Consider the following 19,155-nt stretch of genomic DNA (forward strand, 5'->3'; position numbering starts at 1 on the left):
AAAACAAAGCAACTGAAATAATAATTTTGTCGTGTTTACTCAGATCCCTCAGAGAAAATCAGCTGGAACAGCATGTCAAGCAGCACGTGGGAATGATGAAAGCAGGAGAAGGAAAATGCAAAGGAACATCCCATCAGGGCCAATGCAGTTCACTTTGACAAGGTCTCCTTTGAATGTCTGTAAAGGCGAGGGTATGTCTGTCCACTGTGTCCATACTCGTAGCTGGGAGTGGATTGATTCTGTATATTCCAACATGGCCCAGCTGCCCCAGGTGCATCCAGAGTCACTGGATTTAGTGAGTGTGTGTGACAGGGGACACTGCTGGGATCTTGGCTGAACCCTCTGATGAGCAGAGACTACGGGAGCCAGGCATGGTTAGCCAGGGAGGAGAAGAGGTGGCTGAGGGGGAATGCCATCAACCCACACAAATATCTCCAAAGGATGTCAGGATGGTCCCACACTCTGTTCAGTGGTGCCCAGGGACAGGATGAGGAGCAATGACCACAGTCTAAAACACAAGAAGTTCCATCTCAGCATGAAGCAGAACTTCTTTCCATGGAGGCGGCAAAGTCTGGAACAGCCGCCCAGGGAGGGTGTGGAGTCTCCCTCTCCGGAGACATTCCAACCCCACCTGGACACCTAGTCCAGGTGACCCTGCCTGGGCAGGGGGATGGAACTGGGTGATCCCCAGAGGTCCCTTCCAACCCAGCCACTCTGTGGTTCCACAGAGGACAGATACGAAGGTAAGTGGGTGCAACTTTTCAGAGTGTTGGATTCCAAAGGAACCTGGAGGTGCGTGGCGGTGCTCCGAGAGCTGGCACTGCCCTGGCTGGGATGACTGCGCTTGAATCCCTGCTCCAGAATGGGAAGTGGCCCCGCCCCTCCCATGGCCCCGCCCCGCTGTGACCCCGCCCTTGCCGTGGCCCCGCCCCCACTGTGGCCCCGCCCCCTGGTGGTGCCGGTGCGCGGATCAGCCGCCAGGTGGCGCGAAGCGTCGGCCCCGCCCCTTCCCCACCCGGTCCCGCCCCTTTCCCGCCTGGCCCCGCCCCCGCTCCCGCACGTGCCCCGGCGCGGGGCGGGGGCTGTGACGTCACGCGGGCGGCGGGGCGGTGCCGTGACGTCACGGGCGGTGTCGGCGGGCGGCCCGTGAGGTCACGGCCCGGCCCGGCCCGGCCCGGCGGCCCCGGGCGGCAGCGGCGGCAGCATGGCCGAGCCCCAGCCCCAGCCCCGGGGGGCGCAGGGCGAGCCGGCGGGGGCGCCGCCGCGGGTGGGCGCGTGGGTGCCGGTGCTGGTGGAGCAGATGGTGAACGACACGCTGGTGGTGACGCTGAGCTGCGGCGAGCGGCGCTTCACCGGCGTGCTGCTGGACTGCTCCAAGAGGTACGGCGGGGGCGCCGCGGGCACAGGGGCCGCGGGGCTGGGGCGGCGGGGCCGCGCTGCCCCCGCGCCCTTTGTTCGCCCCGGCGGGGCCGGACCGGCGCGGGGCACCGGAGTGGGGGGGAAGGACGGGGGGGACCGGCCCGGGGCGCACGGGGGCCGGGGTGCCCCCGCCCCGGGGCCGGTGGGGCCGGACCGGCCGCGGCCCCGCACGTGGCGCCGGGAGCGTGTCCCGGAGCGGGGCCGGCACTGCCCTCCCCGCCCTCCCTCCAGCCCGGAGCCCCCGGCAGAGCCCCGGGGCCAGGCCGGTTCCTGCAGTGCCCCCTGGTTCCCGTTGGGCTGTGGCCGCAGCAGCAGCAGCCCCCCCGAGCACAGCCCGACGTCCCGGGGACCCCAGAGGGGCATCTCTCCAAACAGGGTACCCCCAGGCTTTGGGGCTGCGGACGCGGACCCGCGGTGGATTACCCCAGCCCACTCCCTCGTGTGTGTGTGTCCCCCACTCCGCCCTGGCTCTGAGGTGTGGTTTCCCCCCGGAGCAGGCCAGGCTGTCCGAGGCTGTGGTCGAGGTTGGTGCTGGGCTGCGGTGCTCTGAGGAGCAGGTTTGGTGTCTGTGTGCTCAGGAAGGGATGTGTCGGGTTGGCACTGCGTGGGAGCACAGCAGCCTCACCTCCCCGATTCTTCCTGGGAGATGTGTGGGGCAGGACTTCTGAGCTTCATTTTTATCGTTTGTTTAGTTTCACGTGGCTATCTTGGAAAACTGGAGCACTATTTTCAAAAGTATTCAGGCACCAATGGCTGCCGGGAGTCCATAAACCAGCCTGGAGTCTGGTCTCAGCCTGAGCCTTTGGTGTCCCTCCAGCCCCTCAAACCAGCTGCTTCTGTCTTGCATTCACATCCTCTGCAGTGACTCTTTTTTAACCTGTATTTTTTCACCCTAACCTTTCTCCATTATTATTTTGCTGCTTTCTTCCTCTCTCTGCCCCTGGTGTGTCCAAGAAATGACCAGACTGGTGTTTTTCGCAGGCTTGAAGGCACCTCTGGAGCCTGGTGCTGCCCCAGCCCTGTCACTGGTAACCCTGGTCTGTGCTGGTGGGAAGGTGAGCAGTGGCCACCTGAGCACTGGGGCTGTGGTCCAGGTCTGGATCTCATTCTGCTACCATCCCCTGGGGCCACATCCTGCCCACGGGGGTCCCCAGTGCTGCCTGGCCTGTGGTGACTGTGACGTGGTGGCCAGCACGTGGGTGAGAGCCATGGCTTCTGCTTCTGGCAGTGAGCAAGGAGGGAGTGAGAGTGTGTGTGTGGCAGGTGCCTGGCTCCTGGTGAACCCCAGGGACTTGTGGTGAGCACAGGCAGCAGGCTGAAAGCACCCCCCAGATTTGGGGCGTGGAGAGGAGGAGAGGTCTTGCTCATCCTACAGCAGAGCACATGAGGTGCTCTGGAGGTGCTCTGGCAGTGGTTGGAAGGTGAAGGTCAGGATGTATCCCAAAGGCAGCAGGGATTTATCAGCTTGCTGCTGAACTTGGAGTGCCCCAAACAGAGATGTGGCAGAGATGTGTCCCTTCCTGCTGTGCCTGGCTGATGGAGCCATGTCCCGTCAGCCTCTCCATGTGTGGGGTCACTGGTGCTCTGCCTGTACCCCCTGGGCAGTGGGACAGGACTGGCAGGAGAGAAGCCACCACAGCAGATTGTTTTACCTGCACAGAAAGAGAATACCCTAAAAGAGAAGGAGGGCCTGTGTGGTGGCTGTTCAGCTTTCTTTTGCGGTTTAAAGTGGGTTTAGCGTTACATAGAGGATGAATCTGTTTTACTGAGCTGTGGCTGCCCCATCCCTGGATGTGCTCAAGGTCAGCTTGGATGGGGTTTGGAGCAGTGTGGTCTAGTGGAAGGTGTCTTGCCCATGGCAGGAGAGTTGGAACTGGATGAGCTTTAAGGTCCCTCCCAACACAAACCATTTTGTAATTCCATTATTATTTCTCCTAAGGTGTAGAGAGTGCCATGGGGGGCTGAAGAGGCAACCCTGAGCACCCAGGTGATCCCTGTCTGTCCAAGTCCTGCCAGGTGACTCCATTATTTTAGCCACAAAAGGCAGGCACAGGTTTGAACCCCAAACCCACCTGCCTGGGTTTGGGGGTCTCAACCTGCAGTCAGGCGTGTGGGCAGCGGAACTGCCTGCACCCTGCCTGCACCCTGCCTTCTCTCCTGTGCCCTTAGGAGCAGGGGGTGGGGGTGTAGGGAACAGTCATGCCTGACTTTCCAACCGCTGGGGAATTATTTGCAGAAAAAAGTGGCCGTGTCCTTCCTGCGGGCGTCCCTTCCTGCCACAGCCTGGGTGGTGCAGCAGCACCAGGGCCTGCCCGGTGACTGGCAGTTATTTGCTTCTAATAAATTGGCTGTGCTCGAAATGAGCTCCACAGTGTCCACGCTTCAGTGGAGATTTAAATGCATTTTGACTGCAGTTACACTGTTTTTGATAACAAGACTTGGCAGTTTTTTTGCAGCTGAACTTACAATTAGTTGTTTTTTAATTACGCCCGGGCATAAATCAGAGGACTGCATCTCCTGCTCCAAGCAGAGGCTGGGCTGAGGTAACTGAGTCCATTTGGCTGCAGCTGCCCCAGAAAGGGGGATTACAAGCAGGCTGAAATCCCATCACGCAGTATTTCCTGCTGCTTTAATCACGGTATCACAAACTCATTTGGGTTGGGAGGGACTTTAAAGCCCATCCAATCCCACCCCCTGCCATGGGCAGGGACACCTTCCACTTTCCCAGGTTGCTCCAAGCCCCATCCAGCCTGGCTTTGAACACCTGCACAGCATTCCTGCCCCTAACCTTCACCTCTGGCACCTTCACCCTGGCTGGGTGGGCTGAGGTCTGCAGGACCAACAGTGACGGTGAGCAGACACGAGAAGTACGTGAACTACATCCTGGGTTGCACACAAAAGTCTGGGGATGTAGGGAAAGGTGGTGAATTGGGTGTTTCTCCTTGTGGAAAAAGTGAGCTTCTCTTAGAAAGACAAGTGTGTCAGTTAGAACATTCCTTACTCTGCAGTGGGTGGAAAGACACCGGCACTAAATCCTCTTACAAGGAGCTCTGCCTGCGTGGAAGGCGGCTTCAGGCTGGGGGGGCAGCACCGGGGGCAGCGGGCACGGCAGCTGGATCAGCTCTCCAGGGGTAGGACTTAACCACCTGTAGCTGGCCTTCCCAGGGCCAAAGCAGCACTGAAGAGCTTGGTCTGTCAGTGCTTCCCCATCCGTAGTGTGTAGGCTAGAGGGATAAAGAAACCCCTCTAGAGCGTGTAGTGTGGGTGGATAGGGAAACCCCTCCAGAGTGTGTGGGATGGATAGAGAAAGCCAGAGCAGCCCTGGGCAGTGGCAGGGGTTCACTCATGCTGAACGGGTGCTGCTGGCACCTGGCAATGTGGTGACAAGATCAGAGGTACCAGTGCACAGCCTCTCTGCAGCTGTTTTCCTTCCCCCTGTGCCTGAGATGTAGGGCTGGGACAGACTGTCTCATGGGCAGGCAGGCAAGACATCAGAGCTCGTCTTACCTCTGCCTGGACCTGGCATGGAAGGTGTGGAAAAAGCACAGTTCTTTAGCAGAACTGTTGTCTTGGCCTTTGGAGACACTTCCAGTACAGGAGTGGTCCTTCGATATCATGTGCCTCAGTGGGGTTTGCAGAGCTTGTCTGTCCCCATCTGGCCATGGCCTTCCTGACAGAGCCACTACCTGACCATGTGGAAGGTCCTGCCACTGAAAATTACTCTTAAGCTGCTTTGTTGTCCAGCATGGCAATTTGTGTAATCCCTTGGGCAAGGCAGGTCATGTCTTCTCTCAGAGCACTGGCTACATAGACTCATGGAATCATGGAATGGCTTGGGTCAGAAGGAACCTTTAAAGGGTCATCCAGTTCCAACCCCCTGCCATGGCGGGAGATTCCTTCCACTATCCCAGGTTGCTCCAAGCCCCATCCAGCGTGGCATTGGATACTTCCAGGGATGGGGCAGCCACAGCTTCTCTGGCCAACCTGTGCCAGGGCCTCCCCACCCTCACAGCCAAGAATTCCTTCCTGATATCCCATCTAAGTCTGCCCTCTGTGAGTGTGAAACTGTCACCCCTTGTCCTATTCCCAACAGGCCGTACCCAGAAGCTTGTCCCCAGGTTTCTTACAGGCCTCCCTGCTGAGCTGGTGCCCTGGCACAGGGTGACAATTGGGGCAGGCAGTGCCCGGGGCCTGTGGGATGCGCTCCATGGCATGGAGGCTGTGTCCAAGCCAGCAGGGTCACAGGGTGCTGATAGGTTAATCTTACAGGCTGAACCACCCCCTGAGTTACCCTTTGGGTGCTCCACTTGTGCCAAGTGAGGAGCCCCATGCCAGGCTGGATCCTGGGGCGGGACATGGATTCAGTGACCTGCCTGCTCAGAGCCAGGCTGTGGGAACAGACAGGGACCGGGCTGGCCTGCAGGAGCAGGGGGCGTGGGCTTGTGTCCACACAAGAAGCAGTGGTGTGGTGTGACCAACTCATGCAACCTCACTGCATAAAATAATCATAAGTTGTAGCCATCACTGCATTTAGAAATGGTCCCACTTTGGATTGTTTTATGAACAGTGCCGACATCTCTCTCTGGCTGTGCAAACTGTACTGGCTTTCTGGGTTGTCATTTGAAGACACCTACGTTCTCAGTTGTCTTGTTTAAAAAAGCCTCTTAGAACAAAAATATTTTGTTCCAAATTATGTGATTTCAACAGCTTAATCCTTTCCCAGTTAAACTAAACTGTCATTTAACAGCATGTTCTTGCATTCTTTCGGTAATGGGGAAGGACTCTCCGGGCTCCTCTCCATCAGTGAACACATGGCAGTGGCTTTGTGCTGCTCTTGGTGAGGGGTGTGGGACTGAGTGGATGCCTTCAGCTCCTCTTCAGCGCTCTTCTGCTAATGCTTGCCAAAGTGCCCCCTCTCTGTAACACCACCAAGAAACTTCCCCCTTACTTCCTGCGGGTTGGAAAGAAAGCAGTAGCTGGCAAGGAGGGGAATGGGAATGTAGCATCTTAGAGTGGTGTTTGGGTTTCACCTGTTCTCCATCCCTTTGAGTCTCCTTTGTGGCTCCCCAATACAGCATTTTGTTCTTATTTAAAAAGCCCCCACACTTCAGTGATGGTGTGTTCTCTACAGAATTGTCTCTGGAAAGTCAAGACAGGAAATGCTGCCTGGTCAGAGTTAATGTTTAAGGCCAGATACCTATCCCAGTGCTGTGTTAGCACAATATTTCTAATGTCAGGCCAAGGGCATAAATTCATAAATTCTGGAGATGTGAATTGCAGCTGCAAGTGTCAGCATTTCAGAGGATCTGCTTTTGTCAATATCTAGGGAAGATATTGAATCCAGACTTCAGTGGCCTGTAGTGAGACTTGGCCTTGAACAAAAGAACATGATCATTGTTAATCTTGCTGTTCTGAAGCAGTAGTGGATTCCTTATTTGAATAAATACAATTGTATATGGAGAGACTGTGGGAGAGGAGCAGAGCCATGTCCTCATGAACCTGTGGCTCAAAAGTGCAAGTTATGCACCCAAGTCAAGGTGTTCAGTTTTGGAACAAGAAGTTGGAAGATCAGCCATGCAGGTACAGTGTGAAGAAGTGCAGTTTCATAGCTGCCTGAGGGCTAATCCTGTCACAGCCCTCCTCAGCCTTAGCAGCCTGCTGATGCAATAAACTGCTTTGCAGGATAAAACCTACAACTTCTTAGGGCAAAATTTTGTGCTAAGTGTTCTTGGAGAGAGAGGTTTTGATCTCTGTAGCTTTCCTGGCAGAAGAGTAGGACACCTTGCTGATATTTTGCACTGCTGTTACCTTTTTCAGTGGCAGAATTGGCTGCCTGGTCTTAAAAGCCAAGGGAGAATGTTGTGTTCTTGGTATTGAACTTGTGGGAGGGTTGGCGTTTTTGGGTTGCCACTTTTCAAATCTCCTGACTGTTTCTTTTCCTCCTTGCCCTTGTCACCCCACTTTAGGTCTGGATTGTTCTGTCTCCCATCCTCCTTCCCGAAGCACGAGGACCCTCCCGCTGGTGCCTGCGCTAATGGCACTGCCGACGGTGGGGATGGTGCACAGGGTGAGCCGGAGGCGCTGCCCGCTGCCGAAAAGCCTCCCAAGGGGAGCGGTGAGGATCAGGTGCCCCCGCTGCTGCCGCCCCCCCCGCCAGGCCTGCCCCCCTACTCGCCGTACTTTGAGGGAGCCCCCTTCCCCCGGCCCCTCTGGCTGCGCCACACCTACAACCAGTGGGTCCCGCAGCCGCCACCACGGACTATAAAGAGAACGAGGAGGCGCCTGTCGAGGAACAGAGACCCGGGGAGGCTCATCATGAGCACCATCAGGCTGCGGCCCAGGCAGGTGCTCTGTGAGAAGTGCAAGAACACCCTGAACCCCGAGGACGCGGCGCCGCGGCAGAACACCAAAACCAGGAGGAAGCTGAGCATTCAGGACAAGGAGCAGAAAAAGCACAGCGACTCCGACTACGTGGAGAAAAGGAACAAAAGAGAGAAGAGGGAGGATGACAAGTTTTCTGCGGAGCTGGTACATCGAACACCAGTTATAAAGATATCCTACAGTACCCCACAAGGGAAAGGTGAAGTGGTAAAAATCCCTTCCCGGGTCCATGGCTCGGTCAAACCGTTCTGTCCAGAGCGAGTATTGCAGAACGGAGCGGGGGACCAAGAGGAGACCAGGGACTCTGAACGGTGTAGAGAAACCAAATGTTTAATGGACAAGTCAGCAGGCAGCCAGCTTGCTTCCATTCCAAAACTGAAGCTCACACGGCCAGTGCATTCCAGTGTGGATGTCCCACCCCCAAAGATACGGCTGAAGCCCCATCGCATCAACGATGGCCAGAGTGTTTCAATTTATAAGGCAGAGCTGATTGATGAAATCAACGTCCTTCAGAACAGCAGGGAGTCCAATCCCAGAGCATTTTATAATGATGAATCCACTGACAGAGGTTTGGCTGAGATATCTTCAGGGAGTTCAGGTGAAGATGATGACTTTAAAAGGTTTCCCCAGGCTAAAGATGGACACGATAACTTGGCTTTCCTCATGAATTATCGCAAAAGAAAAGCAGATTCTTCTAGTTTATCGGTGTGTAGCAATGACAGTCTAGACGAATCCAAGTCTTCTAGTTCAGAAATGACATCACCAGAACTGTGTGACTTTTTGCCTGGTGATGATGCCTCCGTCTCTTCATCTTCAAAAGATGAGCGTAAAATTGTGCCGCCACTGACAGTCAGACTGCACACCCAGAGTGTGTCTAAATGCGTCACAGAAGATGGAAGGACTGTTTCAGTGGGGGATATTGTCTGGGGTAAAATTCATGGGTTTCCATGGTGGCCAGCACGTGTTCTTGACATAAACCTCAGCCAGAAGGAAAACGGGGAACCCTCGTGGCGAGAAGCTAAGGTGTCGTGGTTTGGTTCTCCGACGACTTCGTTCTTATCTGTTTCAAAACTGTCTCCTTTCTCGGAATTTTTCAAACTGAGATTTAATCGCAAGAAGAAAGGGATGTACCGGAAAGCGATCACGGAAGCTGCAAAGGCAGTCGAGCACCTGACTCCAGAAATAAGAGATCTCTTAACACAGTTTGAGACATAACTTTGCCTCCAGTTTCAGGTGAGTGCTTGCTGGACTAATGCTTTCCATCAATGCTTACCTTCCTTCAGCTTTTTAAATCTGTTTTGTTTGCATTTGTTTTTCCATAAAATCTGAGGTTGACAATTGTGAAACTTAAGCACCTGGCTGTTGGTGGTGGTAATTTCAGAGGTGGTGAGACGCTTTAATTCCAGACTTTTGGAGGGACTATGGGAGTTGGAGCCTCTGTTCCCAGAGGGAAGTGCAGGGCAGCTGATCCCATGAGGAAGCAGCACTGCCTGTTCAAAGAGATGATAAACCTGTAGCTCTGTATCAGCACTGTTTACAGCTGAGACTGAGAGTGTGGGGAGTACTGAGGGTGCTTCATTTACCTGGAGGATTTACAGTCCCTAGGCTTTCAGTTTCTTTGGAATACCTTTTGGCTCAAAGAACTAAAACTTTTACTGGATTGAGATGATGTTTATCATATGTAGGTGCTGATGCCCAGCAGTCACCTGGAACAGTTCAGGCCCTTGAGGGTCCTTTTCTCCCCCTGCTCTGACCCCTCTGGTTTGGATTTCTTATGATGGCCCTTTATGGCTCTTCCAAATGATTGTTACAAAAACTTTCCTTAACTGGGGAGCAGTATTTCAATATCTCTCACAGCACTTGATGTTTGGCTTGTGCCTAAATTGTCAGTGTGGTGCTGGGGAATGGCCTGGATCAAATTAAATTCGTTTGGGCTTCACCTGCAACCTCTTTGTGTGAGGGCATTAGGTGGGAATGGAAGCATGGGAGCTGATTGTTTGTAGTAGAGGAGGATGGGTCTCCCTTTCTCATCAAACAATCAAAACTCTGCCCAGGGTGAAAATTTGCTACCTAAAAATACAGGATGTGGCGTGATTGGAAATAGAAATACCATCTGTCATCCCAGTTGATGTTAGGCAAGGGGAGGGATTAACTTTTTGTGAAAAAACAGAACTAATCCTTAGGAAGAGCCTTATTGGCAAAGGTTTTGGTTTATGCAGCACAGTTTGTCATGTTGTCTCCTGAACTCTTTGCTCTTCCATGCTAGAAGGACTCTCTATGTGTGTAAGCCAGTCCTGTAGACTCTGCTCTTTATCTAAGCCTTTGTAGTGTGGTGGGACTGGGATGGTCAGTGCTTCTGTAATCCTGTTTAGGAAAACAGGATATTTTTTTTTGTACCCTGTGCCATGGGACTTCACCCCTTGCTTGAGTGTGATGAATGACTTGCTTTGCTTGGGTTATGACTCCATCTCAGCAAACCTGGCTGGAGTAAATAATCAGAGCACGGCATATTTATTCTGTGTGCTTGGGGTGTGTGGACAACTGGACACCGGAGCTGGTAAAAGCATATAACTGCAGCAGCAGCATTTAGGCTTCATCCACCCCTTCAACTGCTGCTTAACTCTGGCTTTCTTATATCAAGAGTGTTTGGATTGGACCCAAATTCCTGTTGGCTTGATCAGGAGTATAAATAAACCTGCTGCCCGGAATACACTGTCCTTGCCAGTGGAAGAGTCCTGGCCAATCCATGGCTCCTCTGGACAGTGCTCTGGTTAAAGGAGCAGCAAACTTCATCCTTCTCTGGGCTGTCTTCACTGCCTGTGTGAGCATTGTAGGACAACTGAAGTGAATGTCACCGTTCCTGACAGCTATCCTTGACCTTGTAGGCTCTGGGTGGGCTGGCCTGGCATGGCTGGAGGAGAAGGGACAGGGTGAGGGGTTGGACTGGATGATCTCCAGAGGTCCCTTTCAACCCTAACAGTTCTGTGATTCTGTGAAGAAGCACCTAATGCTTCAGATCAGACATTGGCCATGCTGGTCAGTCCACAGGGAGTAGGAAAGTGTTGTGTCCAAGAGGAGTTCCAAGTCCAGACCTGGAAGTCAGAATGGGAGGGTGCTTGCCCAGCCATGTCAGCCTGTGAAAAACACTGGCTGTTGGTACCAGTAGGACCTGGCCAGGAGATGCAGAGGGACAGGCTGCAGGGCAGGGCCTCAGGAAGGAGGAGCAGCCCTTGCTCCAGAAGCCAGAGTTATTGCAGACACGATGGGATCTGAGGTACAGAGCAGGTCCTTAAACTGGGGGGAAGAAGAGCATGTTGAGAATGACAAGAAGATGGTGGGATGGCCTGGATTAGACCAGACCTTTCCTTCCCTCTGTGCTCTGCAGCCAAACTTCCTCATGTGTATATGGGTATATATATAAGGTGAGCTGCCAACACAGTCTGCCTAGCTGGAGACAACATGACAGTTGAATAAAGAACTTGAGTTGCTCAAAACTAGAAAAGCAGAACCAAGCAACTTCCCATGTTCCATGTGTCATGTTTACGTAGATTCCCCATTAGACCAGCATGTCTGGTGTTTTGATACATCACTTATAAAACTTCTCATTTCAGAGAATTGCCTGTTCCTAATTCTCTTTATTCAGGAGGATTGAATTTTATTGCTTTCTTTGATTTTCCCTAAGGTAGAGCTGAAACGTTTCCTTCAGGTGCTCGTCAATTGTTCTTTCCTGAAGGATGACATAGAATGGGTTGGATTGAAAGAGACCTTAAATCTCATCTCGTTCAAATCCCCTGCCATGGACAGGGACACCTTCCACTATCCCAGGTTGCTCCAAGCCCCATCTAACCTGGCCTTAAACACTTACAAGGATGGGGCAGACACAGCTTCTCTGGGCAACCTGGTAATATTGCATGGGACCACTATAAAATCCATCGTGCTGGGATTCACCAGCAGCAACACAAGGGCTCATTGCCATCAGAACAAGAGTCCAGGAGGTGCCTTCAGCACTGACACCACTCATGCTAATTCTGGGCATGGCAGATGTTTGTGACTGGTGACACTTTCTGTTGAGAAACTTTGTCTTCTGGCATGTGATCTGTTCTGCAGAGAGTAATTACTGGGAAAAAATGTACAAATAATGCAGGTCATTTGTGGATGCATTTAAAACTGGAACAATTGGATTTATTCTTTTTAAAAACTTGGTCTGGGTTGAAGGAGCTGGTAGGATCACTTCTTGTTATTGCTTTGTCCTTAGGCTTTTTTTTGCAAAGAGAGTACTAGTCAGGTAATGACAGGGTTTTAATGAAGTAAAACAAGTTTCTGGAAAAACAACAGGCAGCCTGTAGAACTCAGACTTGTAAGACACTCTTGGTTTAGAGTAGTGCCAGGGGAGACATGTCTGCTCAGCATCTCCTCGTGCTACTCTTCCCGTAGCTTCCCTGGTGTGTGACATCAGGGAGCCATCACAAGGCACGAGGGGACCAGTGCCACTGGCCCAGAGTGATGGATGTTCACCTTTCTTTGAGGGAAGGCCCGTCCAAGGGCCTGGATGGGGGAGCAAGAACCCTTGGGTTGGTGTCACAAATGTTTTGTTGAAGGTGAGCAGCGGCTGCAGCCACAGCTCCAGCTCTGCCACAGGCTTGGGCACAGGAGGGAAGGAGACCCGTGTTTCCAAAGGCCACCCTTGTCGCTGCTCCAGGAACACATGATGTGGTGGGGCTGGGCTTTTCCAGGAGCGTGTGTTGCTCCAAGCCCCAGCGTGAGGAGGGTTGTCCCTGCAGAAACAGGCCCTTGGCAAGTTCAGCAGGTCCTGCTGTGCCGCAGGGCTGGGTCTCGTACTCTGTGATCCTCCTCAGTGGCTCCTCATGGCAGATCCCCCTCCCTACCCACAGCCCTTCCATGCAGTAAAACCTCTAGTAAAAGCTGCTTTCATCCACATCTCTACATGAAACAAGTTTACAAGATGTATATTCCTTTGCTTTTTCAGTCTGGAAACTCCTTTGTTCTTCTTCTCTTCTCCCTCTCCTCCCTTCCCCCAAGCCGTGGCTGTGGAACCATCAAACTTGCAAATGCTGAAGGTTTTAATTTTACTGCCGTGAGCTTAATAGACCCTCAGTGTCAGTACATGGAGCCATCCATCACACTGCCACTGTGTGCAGCAGAATCAGAGCTGGTGCACGCTCCCTATCTATAGTAACCACCAATATAAAACCTGGCACGTCATGTTGTGACTTCACCTTCAAAGACATTCAGGGCTCTGCGTGTCCATGCAGCCAGGGCTGCTGCCAGCGCTTGTGAAGCAGCATAAATCACTCCTCTTTTACCTCTTTTCTTCTGTTCTACCCGTGACACAAAAAGGTTGTATCTCTTGATATAAAGTGGTGGTGGTGATTGCCGTGTGTTTTTTTTAACACACCTGCCTAGTCACGTGAAATATTTCAGTGCAGAAGACAAATGTTTGAGATTTTTGTTGGCCTGCTTTCTTGATGCTTCAGTCCACCAGGCATCCGACTTAATTACTGCTTCTCAGTCTTCCTGCAAACATCTTGGAGTCAGCGTCTCTGCACGCTAATACAAGGTGGGAGAACGAGTCCAAAATAGACTGTGCTGCATTTTTGTGTGCCCTGCACTGGTGGCTGGAGCTGTGTCAGGTGACATCCTGCTGATCTTCCTGTTCCCGAAAGCACACTGTGCCCACGGCCTGCATTTGGAGACACCTAGATCCGTGCTGCTGCTCTCCATCCTGCTACCCGTGGCCCCTCTCCCTCCACTCTCTGCTCCCAGGCGTGTTTTCTGGAAATGCCACCAGGCCATACATTGTGCTATTTCTAACTGCACCCATGCCATGCCGATGCCCAGGAATGCGATCGGCTTACGGGAGCTGTAACTTCAGCTGCTGGGGGAGATTGTATCCACCAAGGGCTTAGTAACTCCCTTGGGAGCACAGGGAGCTGCTCCCGGGGCTGGGGGTCTCTGAGCCCCAGCTGGAGCTCTCAGCCTCTGCTGGTTGTGCTGGCCAAGCGTGCCCACAGTGGGCAGGGTGGGTGGGTGCGTGTCCCTCAGTGGTGTCACCAGCCCACAGTGCACTGTAAGGTCCAGGCAGGACTGGGGGCTGTGCCAGGGTTTTGGGGCACTGGGTGGGAGAGATGTCTGGACAAAGAACCTGGAAACTGGTTTCTTTGAAAACTTTTTGAGGTAATGTAAAACCAAAATTTCTGTATGTTTTCCTGAATTGCATTTATTTACTCATTTGGGTTTTGAACTCAAGTGGAGGTGTCTGAAACTGAGGCTACAATTCCGGTTTTCCCAGCAAGCACAGAGAGCAGCAGGGTGGGAGCTGCAGCTGAGGGGCAGCCCGGGATGGGCAGTGCTTGTCCCCACAGGGGTGAAGAACCCCTGAGGGAATCCTCTGGTCTCCCAGGCAGGGCTCAGAGCTCATCCTGCCTCTGCAATTTGTACAGTACTGAGCACCTCCAAGGTGCACATATGGAAAGGCTCCTTTGGGCCAAGAAGGAACAGATGATTTTGGGAAACTTGGCAGTGGCTCTGCGTAGGGAAGGGTTCCTGTACTCTGCAGGTGAGGAACCAACTGGATCCTCACAGTAGCTGTGCATTGCTAATGGTAACACAATGGGGTGACACAAATCATGGAATCACAGAATGGTTTGGGTCACAAGGGACCTTAAAGATTATTCCGTTCCACCTCCCTGCCAGGGGCAGGGACACCTTCTGCTAGACCAGGTGCTCCAAGCCCTGTCCAACCTGGCCTTGAACATTTGAATATTTCCCATTTTCATGTTAAGGTAGGACTTTGATCCCAAAAATTGTTGTGAATGGTCTTAAACTTAGAAGCTGCTGTTCTTCAGCCCTGATGTGTTCTGTTTTATCCATGAGTCCCCATCAGTGGTACTGAGATTAAGGTGAACAGGAGCATGTGGGCTGAGTGACAAACTCTGGCTTCTTACTGTAAAAGACTTCAGGAACAGCTTACCTGTACCCTGCAGACTAGATGAGGCTGAGCTGAGTCCTGGTTTAGTTTATTTAAATCTGTTTGCTGCATTTGTTTTGCACTGTGTGTGTACCTGTATGGAACACGTGGGCTCTGCATTAGGCAGATAATGAACTCTGCACATCCTGAGATTACGCACAGCTCAAAGAGGCTTCCCCTGACCGGCGGTGAGGACACAGATGGGGCTTAATACCTCAACTTCTGGAGGGCTTGTGCTCTTCACAACTTCAAATCTCCAGCTCTTCAGTCAGCTGCAGAATGCTCTCGCTTCTCCTGGTGCTTTCTCTGCCAGAGCAGGGGCAGCGTGGGACCTGCCACGCACACGGGTGACAATGTTCCTCTGGTGTGTGAGGGCTGTGGCTGTGTCTCCTGCCTGCCCCGAGGTGCCCATGGGCAGCAGAAGTGCTCCCATCCCAGCAGATGCAGCGTGAGGTGAAGGTCCACACGTGGCCCCTCTGCCCATGCAGGGGAACGTGACTCACCTCACCTTGGAGGGGGTCCCCAGGGGTCCCACAGCCCCGTGGCTGCCCCACATCAGCCGTGTCATTCCCTGGTCACGATGTGCATGTCTCTGGAAGGGAGGAGCTGGGCAGGTTTTAATGAAGGCTCTTCTCATTAAGGTGATGAATTTCTGAAGGAGCGAGTGCCTTCACTGACATACCAGTTCCTGTTTCATCTGTTTTAGGCCTGTGCTAGTGCAGGATCAACCAGCCTGTGTTTCTTTATAAAGCACATTTCCTGTGTGCTCTCTGCAGCTGAAGAAATGAATTGTAGCAAATTACTAGTTTAACTTCCCTTGTGAGTGATGACTTGCTCTGTTTTGATTCAAGCCAATAACTTGAGCCATTTTTTCATGCAGAAAGCAGCCCTTTCCAAAAGCCAAAACCCTGGACCACGATGCAGGATTTGTAGTAGGGATGCTCGGATGAGGGAGTTTGAGAACTCCAGTGCTGGAGAACATAGTTGCCAGCCTGCTCAAGTCAGCTGGCTTCTGGTGCCTTGAGAGTTGGAGATGGTTCCAAAATGCCATTCAGTGGGCCAGAGATGGGTATCCCAGCTACCATCCAGTAACCCCCACCCACTCTCTCCCTCCTTCCTCAGGAGGAAGGCATGGGAAGAAACTATTTTCTCAATCTGCTGCCAGCAGCAGCCACTCTGCCCTACTCCCAGGGGGAGATGGCTGGAGGAAGACTGATTTGTTGATGGTCAATTACAACCTCTTGTTAATTGCTTTATGATTAGAAAATGTTCCTCAAAATACACATTTTGGGCACAGTTGGGGTGCAACAACCTATAAATTGTCTTCTGCACTCTACTACTGCTGTTAAATCTGGATTTGTGAATTGCTTTATTTGATCCAAAACTTCATTATTTTAATTATGAACAAGCACTTGGCTTCAGGAGAGCTGCCTTGGCTCTTCTTTGGACACACAACTTAGCACCCAGGCTGTCATGAGTCAGCCTGTGTCATGTTCATTACTCACCTGTGGACCGAGGCGGCAGCGGTGCCCGGAATGTGGAGCTTCAGCTGCTGCTCCACCTTGGAAGGTTGTTTTTTTTTTTAAACAGAAATCTTTAAAGTTTTCCAAAGGGTGAAGTGAGAGCATATGAGGGACTGTCTTGGACACACTGAAAACTCCTGGGTCTGCTCTGCTTGCACAGAAGCCTGAGCTCTCTCGCTCTTTGGAGGGTGGCCTCTGTCCCCCACCCAGCCTGGCTGTGGAGCTCTGCTGGGGACAGACACTCGCCTCCCCTGCAGGCACAGGGTGCTGAGTTGGGTGTTGAGGCTCTGGCATTCCAAGCTGTGGAGCATCCAGCTGTTCTAAAGCAGCTTGCTATATTGCTGGGAGCACCAACTTTTTGCTCCCACAGGAGAGAGTCCCCAATAGTTGCCCCAGGTAGTTCCCTAAGCAGCTATGGTTTGGCCCCAATCCATGTCCCCATGGAAGGGCAGTGTCTGCCCTGGTACAGGCAGGACCCTTCCCTGGGAGCTGCTTGGCATCCTGCTTCTGGTGTGATGTTTCCTTCCCCCAAGTGAGAAATTCTTAAGAATCCAACCTGCCTGAGGATTTGCTCAGCCAGGAAATGCACTTTTTCCTGTTTAGACCAGGTCGTCTCACTCTGTAAGTGGTGCTCTCAAAGCCATTTGAGGGATATTGTTCCGGGTCAATGGGCCTCATGGAAGGCTTTGGTAGGTGTAAGGTGAGAAACCTGCAAGGGAGTTTGTTGTGCGCTCTTGAAAGTGTCTCTGTTCATCAGAAGGCAAATGAACAGATTGTCCTTCAAGATTAAGTATGGATTTATACTCTGTATAAATCTGTAGGTATATACTCTACAGATTAATACAATATATTCTGTATAAATCTGACTGTAGATAGTAGAGCCCTGGGGTGAGACCTCCCAGTTTCTCAGGGGTGATTCTGCCAAGTACTGAAGGACTGTGTGAAACCTGACTGCAGCCCTTCTCTGCAATACAGCTTTTGGGACAGATGTTCCTGGTGTATTGAATCAGCTCTTTGCATTCTCCATTGTGTGGGCACTGCTGAGGATCATTCTGGATGCTGAGTCTGGGTGAATCAGTGTCCCTTTGGGTCCCCTGCCCACAGAAGCACTGCTGCTGCTGTGTCAGCAGCACTGGGGATGTGATCCTCTTCCTGTGTTTGGTGTTCTTGGTTCATTGTGCTCTGTAAGTCACAAACCTCAGCTGGGGGGATTTGAAGGTCTTTGATCTGTTCCTTCATAGCATTAATGCTGTTTGTCAGGAACAGAGATCCAAGCTTGTGTCTCCTGCAGTTCCCGCTGGACTGGAGTGGATGTGGCACAGACTTGTGTGGGGGCTGGTCAGACTCCTGGCTGCTCAAGCTGCTGTGATGCAGCTCATCAGTGGGAGTGGAGCTCTCCATGCCATTCTCTTCTCTTTCTGTGATTTTGTATCAAGCAGTTGCAGGTACTTAGGAAAGCTTCTGTAGGGCTGCTCTCGAGGGGAGAATAATCCTATTTTGTAGATTGTGTTTGGAAACTGGAGGCAGATGTTCTTCACATGGCGTGCTCCACAGGGACTCGTGGTGGATTAACCTACAGTAACCCACCTGAAAGGGGACTTAAGAGTCCTTAAGCCACGCTGAAGATTTATGATCATCGCTGCAATTCATATCATGTCGGTCTTCAGGAAAATTCCCGCTCTTGCTTTGTGTTTGTTAACCTGACAAGTTTCTTCCCAAGCTGCAGCCACTGCTGGTTCTGCCTGCTGGGCCAGCTGGGAGCAGGAGAATTCCTGGCTATATTTAGAGGGAAGCCAGAGCGTGTGTCAGTCCATTGCAGTAACCTCTCCCTCTCTCCTTTCCTTCAAGGTAACAGAAGACGAGCACAGCTGTTCTCCTAGAGGGTCACCGAGTCTGTAACACCCTGACGTGCTCCCCAGGAGAACCCGGAGGCTGCCGGGAGGCGGGAGGACAAGGTTCCTGGTCAGAGTGCTCCGCGTTTCATCCGGGACAGGTGACAGGCACCGGGATGCAGAGTTGGGAGGCTCTTCTGGTGTGAGGCTGGCAGGAAAGGCTTAAGGATATCTTACCCTAGAATGAGAATTTGACCAGTCAGACGACAATGAACTAGGAGAACAGCAAAAACCACAACTCGGAATGTATTTATTACTTAAAATTAGCTATTCTTGATAAAATCCCCCAAATTATTGCTGCTGCTTATTTTACTTACGGATTTCACACACTTGTTAATTTTAAAGCTACCAAACTTTTATTCAATACTGTACTCTGAGAAATGTAATTGGGTCAGGACATGCAATAGAATGAAATCATTGTAGTGTCTTAAGTACAACGGACTCACTTTGTGTCTATTAAACCTTGGAAGATGTGCAACACACAACAGTGTGGCTGTCATTGCGTGTGCTAAAGCCTTTTTGTGTCATTTGCTGCAGAGTGGAGGGACTCAGTGGTTTCAGGTATGTGAACAAGCAGTGCTGGTGACTTGGATGGCTCTGTGTCCTACCCCAGTACTTCCAAAGTCATCTGGAACAGCAGCCCAGCCTGGGCCTGCCCGTGCTGGGTGCATAGGGTGGGTCTGAGCTAATGGCTCCAGCCAGACAGGGAATCCCTGATCTGCACTGTTTCGTGTGCTCACACCCAGTCAACAAGTGTGATCTAAGGCCAGTTGGATACTTGTTGGATAGAAGGATCTTCCTCCTTACACATGAGGTCACTTGTGGTCTCTAATCCAGCAAACAGCTTTTGTGACAAATTTGGAGTGCAAACGGTTCACAGATGGAGTGACCTGTGGACAGCGTTCTGGAACTGTATTGGTTAAGTTTTGGGGTTTGCATTAGTCTAGCTTTT

General features: G+C 52.1%; 1 protein-coding gene across 1 annotated transcript; it reads left to right on the forward strand.

The window, feature by feature from the left end:
• The first annotated feature begins 1,188 nt into the window (after window positions 1-1,188).
• Window positions 1,189-18,688, forward strand: PWWP2B (PWWP domain containing 2B). The gene is made up of 3 exons (XM_050337460.1): window positions 1,189-1,380; window positions 7,386-9,033; window positions 18,160-18,688. The coding sequence occupies exons 1-2, from the start codon at window positions 1,205-1,207 to the stop codon at window positions 9,013-9,015; spliced, it is 1,806 nt and encodes a 601-aa protein (XP_050193417.1). The 5' UTR covers window positions 1,189-1,204; the 3' UTR covers window positions 9,016-9,033; window positions 18,160-18,688.
• The last annotated feature ends 467 nt before the right edge of the window (window positions 18,689-19,155 follow it).

Source organism: Myiozetetes cayanensis, unplaced genomic scaffold (assembly GCF_022539395.1).
Source record: "Myiozetetes cayanensis isolate MyiCay16 unplaced genomic scaffold, myiCay2020 scf10, whole genome shotgun sequence".
In the NCBI taxonomy this organism is placed as follows: Eukaryota; Metazoa; Chordata; class Aves; order Passeriformes; family Tyrannidae; genus Myiozetetes; species Myiozetetes cayanensis.